This window comes from Phoca vitulina, unplaced genomic scaffold (assembly GCF_004348235.1).
Source record: "Phoca vitulina isolate PV1807 unplaced genomic scaffold, GSC_HSeal_1.0 scaffold16, whole genome shotgun sequence".
NCBI classification, from domain to species: domain Eukaryota; kingdom Metazoa; phylum Chordata; class Mammalia; order Carnivora; family Phocidae; genus Phoca; species Phoca vitulina.
In genome coordinates this window covers 24,243,759-24,257,783 of record NW_022589719.1, presented here as the reverse complement: position 1 = coordinate 24,257,783, position 14,025 = coordinate 24,243,759, and the positions used below count along the sequence as shown (strand labels likewise).

General features: G+C 54.3%; 1 protein-coding gene across 2 annotated transcripts in view; it reads left to right on the top strand.

The window, feature by feature from the left end:
• The window catches only part of SPI1 (Spi-1 proto-oncogene), a 15,061-nt gene extending 2,058 nt beyond the window's left edge, over positions 1 to 13,003 (top strand). The window contains exons 2-5 of one of the 2 annotated variants that reach the window (XM_032415003.1): positions 1,024 to 1,120; positions 10,698 to 10,885; positions 11,691 to 11,853; positions 12,289 to 13,003. In XM_032415003.1, coding sequence (XP_032270894.1) covers positions 1,024 to 1,120; positions 10,698 to 10,885; positions 11,691 to 11,853; positions 12,289 to 12,608 — 768 coding nt within the window. In that variant the 3' untranslated portion in view covers positions 12,609 to 13,003. Of the gene's footprint in view, positions 1 to 1,020; positions 1,121 to 10,697; positions 10,886 to 11,690; positions 11,854 to 12,288 lie in introns of both variants that reach the window. The other variant, XM_032415002.1, reaches the window with a different exon arrangement.
• The last annotated feature ends 1,022 nt before the right edge of the window (positions 13,004 to 14,025 follow it).

The following is a 14,025-nucleotide window of genomic DNA, read 5'->3' as shown; positions in this document are numbered from 1 at the left end:
AGGGAGGAGTGAGGGCTGGAGGGGAGGAGGGGGAGAGGAGGACAGGGAGGAGTGAGGGGTGGAGGGGAGGAGGGGGAGAGGAGGACAGGGAGGAGTGAGGAGTGGAGGGGAGGAGGGGGAGAGGAGGACAGGGAGGAGTGAGGGGTGGAGGGGCAGGAGGGGGAGAGGAGGACAGGGAGGAGTGAGGGGTGGAGGGGGAGGAGGGGGAGAGGAGGGCGGGGAGGGTGGGAGGAAGAATGAGGGGTGAGGGCAGGAGGGCAGGGAGGAAGAGAAGGCGGTATCCCAGTGGGTGGGGCAGAGGAGGATGGAAGACCAAGGCTCCGGCTGGCCCATGGCCCCCAAGCCTGCCTGGTGACACAGTAGAAGCCATGAGTGTGAGCGGCCATTGGTCACGGGCCCCGAGGCTGCCTGGGGCCGGGCGCGGGCCGCAGACACCGTGGCAGGAGGACTGTGTTTGTGCGTGACGACGGGGCTGTGCGAGCGGAATGTGAGTGGCCGTGATGGAGGTGGGCCTGAGCCTGTGTTTAAGGGCCCGAAGGCAAGTGTGGGGAGACGTGTGTTCATTCACGTGGCCGCATGTGCCTACAGCGTGAGTGGGCACAATGGTGTGTGCGCGTGTGACCACACGTGTGTGATGCCAGTGACCGCAGAGTGTGGGCAGGCACGTGGGAGTGAGTTCGCGTGTGGGAGTGTGGGTGTCATGGGGCATAGCTGTACGTTTGGAGCTGTAGGTGTGTCCGTGTGCACGTGAGAGAGTTCGTGTGTGCGATGGGACCTCCTCTTTTGACCTCTGACCTCTGGAGTCCCTGTCAGCCCCTTTCTGCAGGAGCCAAGACTCTTGCTCTCCTGGGTCCCCCTGTCCCCACTGTGGCCTCTCCCAGTTCCAGGCGGAGAGAGGGCTGTGGGCCCGACGCAGTCCCTCGGTGAGGGAGGGTGGTGTGGCCCCCAACATTCCAGGGGCTGCCGACCTGGCTGGGGTTTTCCCGCCACCATCCAAGTCCTGACAGCCCCCTCTCTCAGCAGCCATCGGAAGACCTGGTTCCCTATGACACGGACCTGTACCAGCGCCAAACGCACGAGTACTACCCCTATCTCAGCAGCGATGGAGAAAGTCACAGCGGTGAGTCCCGGACCCCCCGCCCCCCGTGCCCCCAGCCTGCATTTACTGAACATCTTCGGTGTGCCAAGGCACGAGGTTAGGTTCGTCCACGTTGACCTTCTGGTCCAATCCGTGTGGCTCTTCACAAACAAGGAAGCAGAGGCTCAGGGAGCCAAGCGACTTGTACAAGGTCACACAGCTGGTCAGGGGAGCCCAGTCTGTCTGCTCCGGTCCAGGGCACCTCTCCTGCTTTCCTCTCCTGTTCCTCCAAACCTCCCTTCTTCCTCTCTGGTGTTGTCACCCCCTTCACCCAACGTGAATTCTTGCTCCCTGCTGTGTTCTCGACCTCTCTTGGCATTTGGGGCTGGAGAATTTCTTTGTTGTGGGGGCCTGCCCTGTACATTGTAGGATGTCCAGCAGCATCCCTGGCTTCTACCCATTAGATGCCCGAAGTACCCCCAGTCATGACAACCAAAAATGTTGTCACACATTGCCAGATGTCCCCCCGGGGGATGGAATCACCCCTGTTTGAGACCTGCTCACTAAGGGAAAGGCTCTGAGGGACCCCTCATTCAGCAGGGGCTGGAGCCCAGTTTGCTGGGGTGGGAGTGAGCATAAGCCAGGGGATCCTTCTGTCTGAGTCTCACTGCCCATCCCAAGGCCCAGCCTCGACCCTGGAGCACATTCAGGGTCGACGGGGACAGGCGTTACGGGCCTGGGACCTGGGCAGGGCACTCAGAGAGGCCCCCCAAAGGGGATCTTGGTATATTGCTGGGACACCCCTGAGCCAGAGTAAGAAGGCCTAGTTCATAGGTCTTCCTTGGGGGATTCTCCAGGAGTTCTGAAATCTGGGCAGGCCAGACACTGGGGTGTCCGCAGCCACAGAGGGAGAGGCAGGCTGGGTGCCACCGCAGAGGAAGGTTTCCCACCTGGGGGCCAGCCCCACCTGCAGCTCCATTCTTTAGGCGCATGGATGGCGGCTCCCCCCGACGGCCCCTCCCGGGGACGCCACGGGTGGCGGGGCCTTATTAGGACCGTCACATCGGGAGGCCAGATCTCGTTTACAGCTGCACTGGCGACACACAGCTGGGAACGATTATAAAGACCACACCTGGGAGCCATGTCTAGGGAGTAGGTGGTGGAGAGCCTCAAGTCCACAGGTGGGAACACCAAGACTTCTTTCAGAATCCCGGGGCTAGGAAGGTTTTAAATATCTTCCTTTTCATCCTTTAAAGCTTATTTGTGCTTCTGCAATGTATCCTCTCTGTGCAAAAGCCGGACAATTTAGAGAGAACGTCTCCCTCATCCACCTCTCTTCCCGGCGCCCCCAGCCAGGATCAAGGGCGGGTCTCCCTGACCTAGAGACCAGCCCTTGGTGACCCTTGCACCTAGCAGTTCAGCACCCGAGAAGGTCCCTCTGGACTTGAGGACTGGCTCCCCCTGGTGGCTCCAGGCAACAGGACGGCCAGGTCCCAGCAAACTGCATTGCCCGGGACGGCTTAGGGACTCTTTCCCCTCTGGCTTAAACTTCTCTCAGTTTCACTGGGTTTGGGGGCATTTTCTTTGGGCCTGTTGCAGCCTTAGTTTCCCCTCCTGTAATATGAGGGTGTGTGCGTACATCTAGAAACCAGCTAGACCGGGGGCTGTGGCTGATGAAGTGAGCACTTTAGAGAAAGCCTGCGCTTTCCTGGCCCAGTGCCCAGGCAGGTCCCTTATATCTGGCCTGGGGCTCTAGGAATGACTCCTGATTAGATGCCTGAGCACCCTGTTTTGGTCATGCCCCAATTTCTTCAGAGACTCCTCTGGCATCCCCAGGAGTCCCGGCCCCTACTCCCCGCAGCCCTGCTCCTGTCATTTCCAATCTGGGCATCTGTGCTGATCTGGGCATCTGTTTTCTGTCCTTTCCTTTTTTTTTTTTTTTAAGATTTTATTTACTTATTTGAGAGAGAGTGAAAGAGCAGGGGGAGAGGCAGAGGGGGAAGTAGACTCCCCGCTGAGCAGGGAGCCTGATGTGGGGCTTGATCCCAGGACCTTGGGATCATGACCTGAGCTGAAGGCAGACACTAAATAACAGAGCCACCTAGGCGCCCTGTTCTGTCCTTTCCTAATACCTCTTGGAAGGTACTGTCTGAAGACCCAAGAGTAGAGACACCCCACATTTTCCCACCAGTTCCCGAATGTCCTCTGCGTCTATGTTTTCAGGTGGTTGAAACTTACTAAAAAGGCACTGGGGCTGGACCTGGGGCTGGTCCTGGTTTCATCACTCACCAGTGTGTGACCTTAGAGCGAATGACAGCCTCTCGGAGCCCCTGCTCCCTCATATATGGAAGTGAGAGCATGGGAACACTTACCTTGTCACGTTGTGGCGATTCACTGAGGTCACACACGAAATGTGCAAGGTCCTGAGTCCAGGGCCCAGGGAGCTTTCAGGACCTAGTACGTTAGCTTTATGACTCCCCTAGGCAGGAGAGAGGAAGCGGCTGGGAGATTGGGAGAAGCCCAGAGGGCTCTGTGACAGGTCCACTGCGTCAGTTTCAACTGACCGAGGTGACAGGCAGCCGGCCAGCCACCCACCCATTCAACCACCCACCCTTGCAGCCTCCCACTCATCCTTCCAACACGTATCATCTTTCCACATGCCCACTCATCCCTCATTTGTCCATCCACCACATAGCTTCTGATCATATGCCGTGTGCCAGGCACTGTTCTAGACACTGGAGTTTCCGTGATGAGCGAGTCAGACAAGGCCACGACTCTCATACGGAGAAGAGGCGGTAAACAGTCACATACGCAGACACACACAAGAAGTCCCATAAAAGGCAAAGTCATGTATGCAGAGCGTCTATGTTGGGGGCTACTTTCCTACTTTCCCTTGGGTGGTCGGGGAAGGCCTCTGAGGAGGTGGCAGTGGAGGTGATAAGGACCGTGCACGCAAAGGATAAAGATGCTCTAGGTAGAGAGAACAGCAAGTGCAAAGTAGTGCTGACCTCAACAGAGGGCTAGAGTGGTAGATGCACAGGGAGCCGCCGTGGAGACAAAGGGCAAGCCCGAGGGGCCTGCCGAGGACACATCACACAGGGCCCGAAGGCCATGGCAGGAGTTTGGGTTTTTTTATTTTATTCCCGCAACAATGGAATTGTAACATCACACTGTTCTGCAAGTTGCTGCTTTTTACTTAAGCTTATCATAGACATTTCTCCGTGACATACATGGCTCAGCAGAGATGGAGAAAAGCTATTTTTCCAGTCTTCCTATTCCAGTGCTAAGTAAACGTACACATGAAGATTTGAAATGGAGACTTAGAACATTGTCCATTTATTCATTCACGAGCATTTATTGAGTACCTTCTATGTGCTAAGTGGAGAGGAATCTAGCTTGAATCTTCAATTTGAGATATTATCTAATGTTCCATCTTGTTCTATGTGAGATGAGACTCATTATAGTCATTCAGAACACACACACACACTCACACTTCACACGTTCCAAAATGATTATACACCAACTTTTTTCCAGTTTTATTGACGTAACTGACATAAAACATTGTGTAGGTTTATGACACACGGCGTAATGACCTGACGTACGTAGACAGTGTGAAATGGTCACCACAGTATATTCAGTTAATATCCTTCACATCATAGAGATACAAAACAAGATTTTCTCCTTGTAGAGAGAGCTTTGAGGATCTAATCTCTTAGCAACTTTCAAATATACCACACGGTATTGTTAACTGCAGTCACCACATTTTTTTTTTTTTTTAAGATTTTATTTATTTATTTGACAGAGAGGGAGAGATAGTGAGAGCAGGACCACAAGCAGGGGGAGTGGGAGAGGGAGAAGCAGGCTTCCTGCCAAGCAGGGAGCCCGATGCGGGGCTCGATCCCAGGACCCTGGGACCATGACCTGAGCCGAAGGCAGACGCTTAACGACTGAGCCACCCAGGTGCCCCTGCAGTCACCACGTTGTACATCGTGTCCCTAGTACTTATAACTGGAAGTTTGTCCCCCCCCCCTTTTTTTTAGTTTTTTTTTTTTTTTTTAATTTGTCCCTTTTGGCCCCAGCCTCTGACAGCCACAAATCTAATCTCCTTGTCTATAAGTTTGGGATATTTTTCCCCCCGATTTCACATATAAGTAAGATCATACAATATTTGTCTTTCTCCCTATAGTAACTTATGAAATCAGTATCTGCATTTTCCAGTATTTATGGCCATGTGAAGATTGCTCAGCTGAGCCGCATGGTATACTTTGATATATATCCCCCTTTTTTGGAGACCATACCTCATCCCCGAAAAAGAGGATGAGGGGCCAGGTAGCAAGGAGATAGAGCCCTTGCTCTGGAGCCAGGCTGCTGAGATTCACACCCCATTGCCCTCCCCATTACTCTCTGGGGTGACCACGGGCAAGATATTTCACCTCTCTGTCTCAACTTCATACTGGTACCTACTTCTCAGGATTGCTATAACGATTGAGTGAGTCACTGTACGTAAAATCCTTAGAACGGTGCCGGGCACGCGGTGAATGCTACGTAACGTGGATAGGACTTGTTATTCTTCTGATCACAGTGTCCTAAGAGAGGGTGTGTGGGAGGTAGGGTTTTGTTGTATTCTTGTTCTCATGCCTTCATGGTTAATAGTAGTTTGGCCGTGTACAGAAATCTAGGTTGAAAACCACATTTTCCCTTAGAAATTTGAAAGCATTTCCCTATCTTCTGGTTACTGGAGTTTTTCCTTCGAAGTCAGAAGCCTTTTTATGTCCTCTTTTTGGAATGTAACCTTATTTTTTGTTTTTGTGTGTTTTTCTGCTTGTTTAGTTTCATTTTGTCTCTCTGGAAGTTTTTAGTACCTTCTCTGAACACTCAGTGGTTCCACTGAATAAGCTTTTTAAAAAATCACTCTGGCTGTTATGGGAAAATAGATGGAGTGGGGGCCATAGTAAGAACAGGACGAAAGCACCGGGAGGGGGCTCCTGGAATCATCCAGGCAAGAGATGACAGTGGCTTGGCCAACGGTGGTGGCAGTAGAGACAGGATCTGGGATAGATTTTGAAGGCAGGGCTCATAAAATTTACTGGTTATTCTTATTATTTTAAATTGTGGTAAAATACACATAATATAAAATGGTAGTTCTTTTTTTTAATTTTTGAGGACCCCCATATTGTTTTCCACAGTGGCTGCACCATTTTACATCCCCACCCCTAGTGCAGAAGTGTTCCAATTTCTCCACATCCTCACCAACACTGGTTAGTTTCCGTTTTTTGATAGTAGCCATCGCAATGGATGTGATAAGGTTTGCTCTTTGTGAGGGGATTGCTGAAGGAACTAGAGTCCCGAAGCATGACTCGTCTCCATCCTTCCATCTTTCCAAGTACTCTCTCAACCTCTCATGCCACTGACCCTCCACCCATCCCCCAATGTATTCACACACGCATCTAATCATCCACTCATTCACCTTTCCAGGTGTCCTTCCCTTCACCTGCCGAACCCTCTGGCCATCTCGCACAGACCTAACCATCTAATAAATGTATACAAAGCAATACTTGTACACCAGGCACATTGCCAGGTGCTATGGAATCAATAAAACACAAGTCCTAACAGATTTATTATTTTAACAGGGGAAATAACTAAAACTTTAATAATTAGGATTCAAAGCAGAGAGTAACAAGTGTGATGAAGCCTGGAGCTCTGGACCTCTGGTTCCCTTGTCTGAGCGATGTGCAGGGGGTTGGGCTTCAGGAGCTCATGTCCAGTAGTCTGTGATTTCCTAAAGTTTTTTTCTCAGCCCTTGTCTTCTTAATTCCTCATCTTCCTTCTCCGTCTTGATCTTACTTCTGCTCCCCTGGGGGGGAACCCTGGGCTTAAGGCTGGAATTTCTGCTCTGAGGAGATAAGGTCAACTGAATGATACTTAGGGCTTAAGTTCTGTGTATGTGTGGAGTTGTTTGGAATACCATTTTGTTTTTGTCCTGGTGACATACAGGTATTAGGGACACCGAAAATACTAAGTAAGAATAGGGATGGGTGGGTAGGACTTTGGTCCCAGATCGGGAGCTGGTTTAGAGGGAGATAATGAGAGATCAAGATGAATGGGTTATTGCTGGCTGGCTGGATGAGGGATAGGTGGATGAAGGGAATGACGGATGATGAACGGTGGCTGGCTGATGGATGCATGAGGGATGGGTGGATGATGGACGAGTGATGGATGGATGGATGAATGATGGATGGACGGAGGACCGATGATGAATGATGGGTGAGGGTGGATGATGGTAGACAAACAGATGGATAAAAGCAGGCAAAGTCGGTGTCACCCTGGGTCTTAATTAAAGTTTTCATTAACAGTCTTGTCTCTCAGAAGTTTTATGATGTAATGGTAGGAGTTCAGTCCCTGGAGGAAGACACAGGTGACTTTATCTATGCTTGCCAGTGGACAAGGGACTTAATCTCTTGAGTCATAGTTTCCTCATGTGCAAAAGAAAGATCATCCTATGGTGGCCACCTTGTCAGAGCTAAGGTGAGATTAAATGACAAATGTGGTGTGAGCACTCCGCATAGTGCCCGGTACATAAAAATACATGTTAAAAGCTAATTTTTACTGCTCATTTGCTCGAATATTGATTGAGGCTTACTATGTGTTGGGTGGCCTAACAGGCTATGAAAAGGAGGGTCCAGAGCTAACTCCCGGTATGCAAATGGCATTATATTCTTTTGAGGAGCAGAGTCGTGCTAAGGAGGCATATTGCAGGATGACCCAGGTAACCCAGGGAAGGGGTAAAACAATGTGTTCACGAACAGTCATCTAGAAATGAGGTCCAAGAGCCCAGGAGTGCTGACCCTTGCACTATGAAGGATTCCTTGTGTCCCTTCAGAGGGCCCCATATTTGGAACGTTTCTGCCTACCAGACAGCGTTTATTACATAATTGCCTGAGCACCCAAATCAAGGGTAAACGCGAGGTTTCCGTTGGGCCTTTTGAAACCTTAATTGTAGCTCGAGTCCCCTTTGCAGCTTTCAGGGGACCCTGGGGCAGGGTTCCAGAGTTTCAGTGAGCAAAGGAACCTCCTTAGAGCCTGTTGAACTCCAATTCCCAGCTTCCCTCTCAGTGCTTCTGATTCCCTGGGTCTCCAAGTGGGGCCCCAAGCCCCCCAGAGTGACTCTGATGAAGGTGTACTGAGAATCCCATGGGAAATGCTGGTCTCAGGCTGGGACCATTAGGGTGAGCTCAGAGGTCTCATGCACAGCTAGAACAGAGCGGGGGAGGGGTGGGGAGCAGGAGGGAAAGAGAGCAATCGGGGGCCCCTCACCCCACACCTGGAGTGCTGCACACATGCAGGGTCCCCCAGACCCTGGACCTGGGGTGGGTTTAAGAGTGGGGGATGGTAGGCAGGATAAGGCATTCTGCCAAGATCTGGACAGTTCAACCTGGGTGGGGAAGGCAAAAAGGGTAGGGGCCAGGAGTGGGGCCGGAGGGTAGATCTACCCCTAAAGAAGACCCCGGATTGACTCACCAAATCCCAGAACCCCCAAAATGGCCCCTGGCTCCAAAGCACAGAGCCAATTCTCTCTGGCAAGTGGAGAGGTTCTGGGTCCTGTTAACTTGCTGCAAGATCGAAGTACAAATGAAGTGTTGTTTTGTTTTCCCTTCAGATTTAGATAATGTTGTGGAGGAGAATCAGAGAGTGTTCTCAGGAGGCTAGGATTTATTCATTCATTCATTTGTTCACTCGTTCAGGCAATGTTTGTTGAGTGACTACTGGGTTTGGCACTGGGAGTAAGGGGAGAACAAAACCAGTCACGGTCCTCACGGTGCAATGCTGAGGCCCCAACTCTAGCCTCTGGGAGAAAGTGACAGCCGTGCCCCCCAAAACGATTTCTCTGGGCCACTGACCAAGGTGGCAGAGAGCAGGAGGAAGAAGAGATAAACGTGCATGAAAGTATCTGCCATTTGCTCAAGTGCTGATCCAGGTTATTTAGAACAACACATTCGTAATAGTAGTAGTAGTAGTAGTAGGTGTTTATTGAATGGAATTTTGTGCCAGGTTCTATCCTAAGCACCTTGCAGGCATTAGCTCATTTAACCCGCACAAGACTACGAGATGGGTGTCATTATTAGCCCCATCTTACAGATGAGGAAACTCAGGCTTATGGACGTGCAGTGACCTGCCCAATGGCACACAGCAGTAAATGGCAGAGGTGGGATTGGAACCCAGCTCTGCCTGACTCCCAAATCGTGTACTTCCTCTCTTCTGTGCCATGTAGCCTCGTAGAGGTGGGAGTGTGGGCTGCCTGGATTGTGGTTCAGGTGATTTCAGGTGTGGACAGGACCTCTATAACTATCCAGTCAGGTCTCTGACTTTTAGACTGGGGAGTTGGAGACTCGGGGAGATAGAATGCCTTGTCCAGGGTCACACAGCAAAGCCACCACAGAGCAGTATTAGAAAGCAAGTCTTCTGAGAACCAGTCCAAAGCCAAAAAAAACAAATGACACATGTCATTTTTTGGGGATGTGTGAGTGAACGAGTATGTGCTTGTGTGAAAGAAAAAAAGAAGGACAGACAGACACATACATACACACACACACACACGGGGATGGTGGTGGTCCCCATGGAGCATCCCAGAGATGCGGCCTTGGCCTGGCATCTTGGACACTCCCTCTTGGGTCACATGAGAAAGTCCCTCTTGTCGTTTTATCACCACGTCTTCTTTTGGACCCAGACTGTCCCCAGGAACTCCACAGACATGCGGCAGGTTGTTGGTTTTTTTTTTTTTCCTGGAAAAGATGTCCAGAGAAACCATGTCCTAGTCCCAAGACAGGGCTCCCGATGGCATGTGGCTGTTCCCCAAACTCGAATCCCCCCCACCGCAGACTCTGAAAGCACCTCTGCGGGAGTTTTCAGCACAGCCCTGTGTCCTGGCGACCTGGCTGGGAGACAGACCCAGCAGCGCAGGGGCACGGCTCTGAAGGGGCAGCGCTGTGGGCTGGGACAGGTTCTGGTGTGCGAGGAATGTCAGCCGTGTGACTTTGTGATCACACCTTGGCTATGTGACAAGACCGTGTGCATGTGACTGTGGCCTCAGGAACCACACTGTGGTTTCCAGGGGAGTGGAGGGGGATCAGCGTTCCCTGAGGTCCTACTCTGGGGCTGGGAATTTTTACAAATGTGAACTCATTTGTATCCTCCCAATAACTATTATCCCCATTTTATTAGTGAGTCAACTGAGGCTGGAGAGGTCCGTGCATGTGCCTGAGGTCACACAGAAAGCAAATGGCAGAGCCAGGACTCAGACTCTGCCTGGGTCCTCATGACCGCGGGGCAGGCAGGCTAGAACGGTTGCTGGGAGCGCAGGCTTTTTGCCTCAGAGCTGGGTCTCGGCTCTGCCCCGGCCCCGGGGCCTCCAACTGCCTGGCCCAGCCTCAGCGTTCTCATCTGTAAAATGGGGGTGTACCTAACGAGGTGGGTGGTGAGATGATGCCTGTCCGCTTGGAGCCCAGCCGGCTCTGTGGCCACAGCCCCCTCCGGCCCGGCATGACGGCGTTTTGCATTCTGATGACCGCCCCCTGCCCCGCGCACCCCGGGCTCACCCCCCGCTGCCTGGCCGTCCCTGCAGACCATTACTGGGACTTCCACCCGCACCACGTGCACAGCGAGTTCGAGAGCTTCGCCGAGAACCACTTCACGGAGCTGCAGAGCGTGCAGCCCCCCCAGCTGCAGCAGCTCTACCGCCACATGGAGCTGGAGCAGATGCACGTGCTCGACACCCCCATGGCGCCCACCCACGCGGGCATCGGCCACCAGGTGCGTGCGGCCGCCGGTCCCGCGGGACCCGGGCTGTGGTGAGGCCGGCTCTTCACAGGAAGCTGACACAGGCTCTTACTCAACTCGGCTTCCTGCCCCACAGCGCCAACGGCGGCCGGAGCCCCAACGGCTGCCTCCTGACCCTCCGACTGACCTCGTGACCCCACACCCCTTATCTGCTCTCCCCCAATAATTCTCACCCTCCACTGACCCGCCCGGCCACCGTGGCCCTCCTGACCCCCACTGCACCCCACCCCATCTGCTGGCCCCTCATGGACCCGGCCCCCAAGTCGCTGGACGCTGGCCTCCCCGTCTCCACGGACCCCCTTTACTGACCCTCCTCAGCCCCACGCACCCGAATCCCAGTCAGGGGCCTCCATGAGCCTCTACCACCCTTCATGGACCTCCACTGGCCCTTCCCTCACTTCTCACCCGACCCCCTGGCCCCTCTGCCCTGCCAGTTGTGACCCCAGGAATGCCAGGCCATATGGCACCCCTGTGCATCTGGGGTAAGGGCGCCCTTTCCCCTGGCCAGGCAGCCATGAACCAGGGGGCCCCAGGGCGGGCAGGATTCCAGCAGCCCCTGGCCCCCCACAACCCACTCGCTGTGTGGAGTTGACCATGCCTGACCCCTGTAACCTGACTGACCTCCAACTTCCCCAGCCTTCTCCCAAACCTTTCTGCCCCCTGCTGGCCTCCCCACCCCCCCGACTCCCTCTTCTCTTGCTTGGATGACCCCTACCCGGCAGCCCTGAGCTGTGAACTGGGCCTCACTGACCTCAACCCTCCTTCCCTGCCTTTCCAGGTCTCCTACCTACCCCGGATGTGCCTCCCATACCCCTCCCTGTCCCCGGCCCAGCCTAGCTCGGATGAGGAGGAAGGCGAGAGGCAGAGCCCCCCGCTGGAGGTGTCGGACGGGGAGGCTGATGGCCTGGAGCCGGGGCCTGGCCTCCTGCATGGGGAAACAGGTAGCGCGGCCCAGCCGTCCGGCCCACCCCGACCCTGGCCACGCGGTGCCCCCTGCCCCCCAGCCGAGGCCACAGCAGTCACGCCACAGAGCTGGGTGTGTGTCCCTATCTGTGAGCGTGGGAACGTCTGCCCAAGCCGCCTCTGTGACCGTCTGTGCCCGCTCCTGTGTGGTGTTCAGAACACACTCGTGGGCGCGGGTGTGTTACGAACACGCACAGGCATCTCCGTGACCGAGCGTGGGCGGGTGTGTGTGCGTCTGCACCTCTCTGGGCTGCATGTGAGTGGGTGTGAGCGGGTGTGAGTGCCAGGGGCCCCGCGGACCGCCCCGTCCCCCCAGGCCTTCCCCAGTGACCACCCCCCCGGGGGCGGTCCCACATCAGGGGGAGGTGAGGGTGGGTCCCTGTGTTGGGGCGCTGACCGCCTCCCGCCCGCAGGCAGCAAGAAGAAGATCCGCCTGTACCAGTTTCTGCTGGACCTGCTCCGCAGCGGGGACATGAAGGACAGCATCTGGTGGGTGGACAAGGACAAGGGCACCTTCCAGTTCTCGTCCAAGCACAAGGAGGCGCTAGCACACCGCTGGGGCATCCAGAAGGGAAACCGCAAGAAAATGACCTACCAGAAGATGGCCCGCGCCCTGCGCAACTATGGCAAGACGGGTGAGGTGAAGAAGGTCAAGAAGAAGCTCACCTACCAGTTCAGCGGGGAGGTGCTGGGCCGCGGGAGCCTGGCCGAGCGGCGCCACCCACCCCACTGAGCCCAGGCCCGCAGAACCCGCCGGGCCCGCCAGGCCTCCCCGCTGGCCATAGCATTAACCCCTCGCCCGGCCCGGACACAGGGAGGCAAGCTCCCAGGGGCCAGGGGCAGGACTGTGGCGGGCCGGGCCTCGCCTCACCCGTCCACCCCCTCCTCCGAGCCCGCTACCCACACCCTCTCCTCACCTCCCACCAGGACTCCAGCCCCCGCTCCAGAGGGCCACCTGCGCGTCTGACCCCAGGGAGGGGTCGGCCCTGTTTAGTGCGACCCGGGGTGCTACCTTGGAAGTTCAAAGTCATCATATTTGTGTACATTGAACCCTTCTTCTTAAGCGTCTCTCCCTTCCCCCACCTCTTCCCCGTTAGCTTCCTTAAGGAACGAAGTTATTAAAGTTATTCTCAGTGAGTCCTCTTGTAGCACAGAGTCTCTTTTACAATTTTTTGTGCATCTTGTCTGGGCGCCCCTGTCTGATCTCTCTTTTTCTCATTTGTCCATTGGGCGTTTACTGAGGACCTCACCCAGGGCTGGGCGCCAGGGACATCAGGACAAATGACACACGGTGCCTGACCTGGAGTTAGAGCTGGTGGAAGAAGTCCTTGGTTGTTCTGAGGGGAATAAATCGTTAAGAAGCCCTCTGCACCTAATAAATGGGCTTTTTACAAATGCCTCAGTGAGGCTTAAACTAGGTTACGGCCCCCGTGAGGATGAGAATAGTAATCATGGCCGCAACACTGGATTTTCTGGCCGTTTATTACATGTCAGCCTTGAGGGACGAAGTCTAATATCATCCCATTTTATAGACTGGGAAACTGAGTCTTAGAGAGGTCAAATGATTTGTCCAAGGTCACACAGCTGAGTGAGGGGCGGGCTGGATCCCGCTGCTACGTCCATGTGAGGCAGGAAGCCCCACGTGTCTGGAATGGGGTGCTGGTGAGCATGGACCCCCAGTGCCTAGCTGGTGTCTGATGCTCTCTGGCTTCTAGTCCACAACAAGGGAGAAACAGAAAATGATGAGCCTGGAAGCTCCTCAAGTATCTTGCTTCCAACAGTAAGTAGAGAGATGTGGTGGAAGACAGCCTGGGAGTGAGGAAAAGTCCCAAAGCAGCCAGCAGGCCTCAGAGAGCCCAGACTCGGGGTCCATTAGCATCAGGGCAAACACCCCCAAACACCTCTTTGCCCTGAGGGCTGAACTGTGACCTCCCTTCTCAGGTCCCCAAGCCCCAGGAGAGGGTAGGTGGTGCTCAGTCCTCTTTAAAGAAGGTTAAGGAGCAGGGGATACAGTTATAAGTAGTTGAAAAGCCCTGGACAGGGGCAGAGAAGAATGGATTGGGGGGGGGGGCAGGGAACGGTAAGTTCCAGCCACGTGGCGAGGCTTCTGTAGAGAATTCCTCCCCCCACCCCCCGCCCCGGCCGGACCA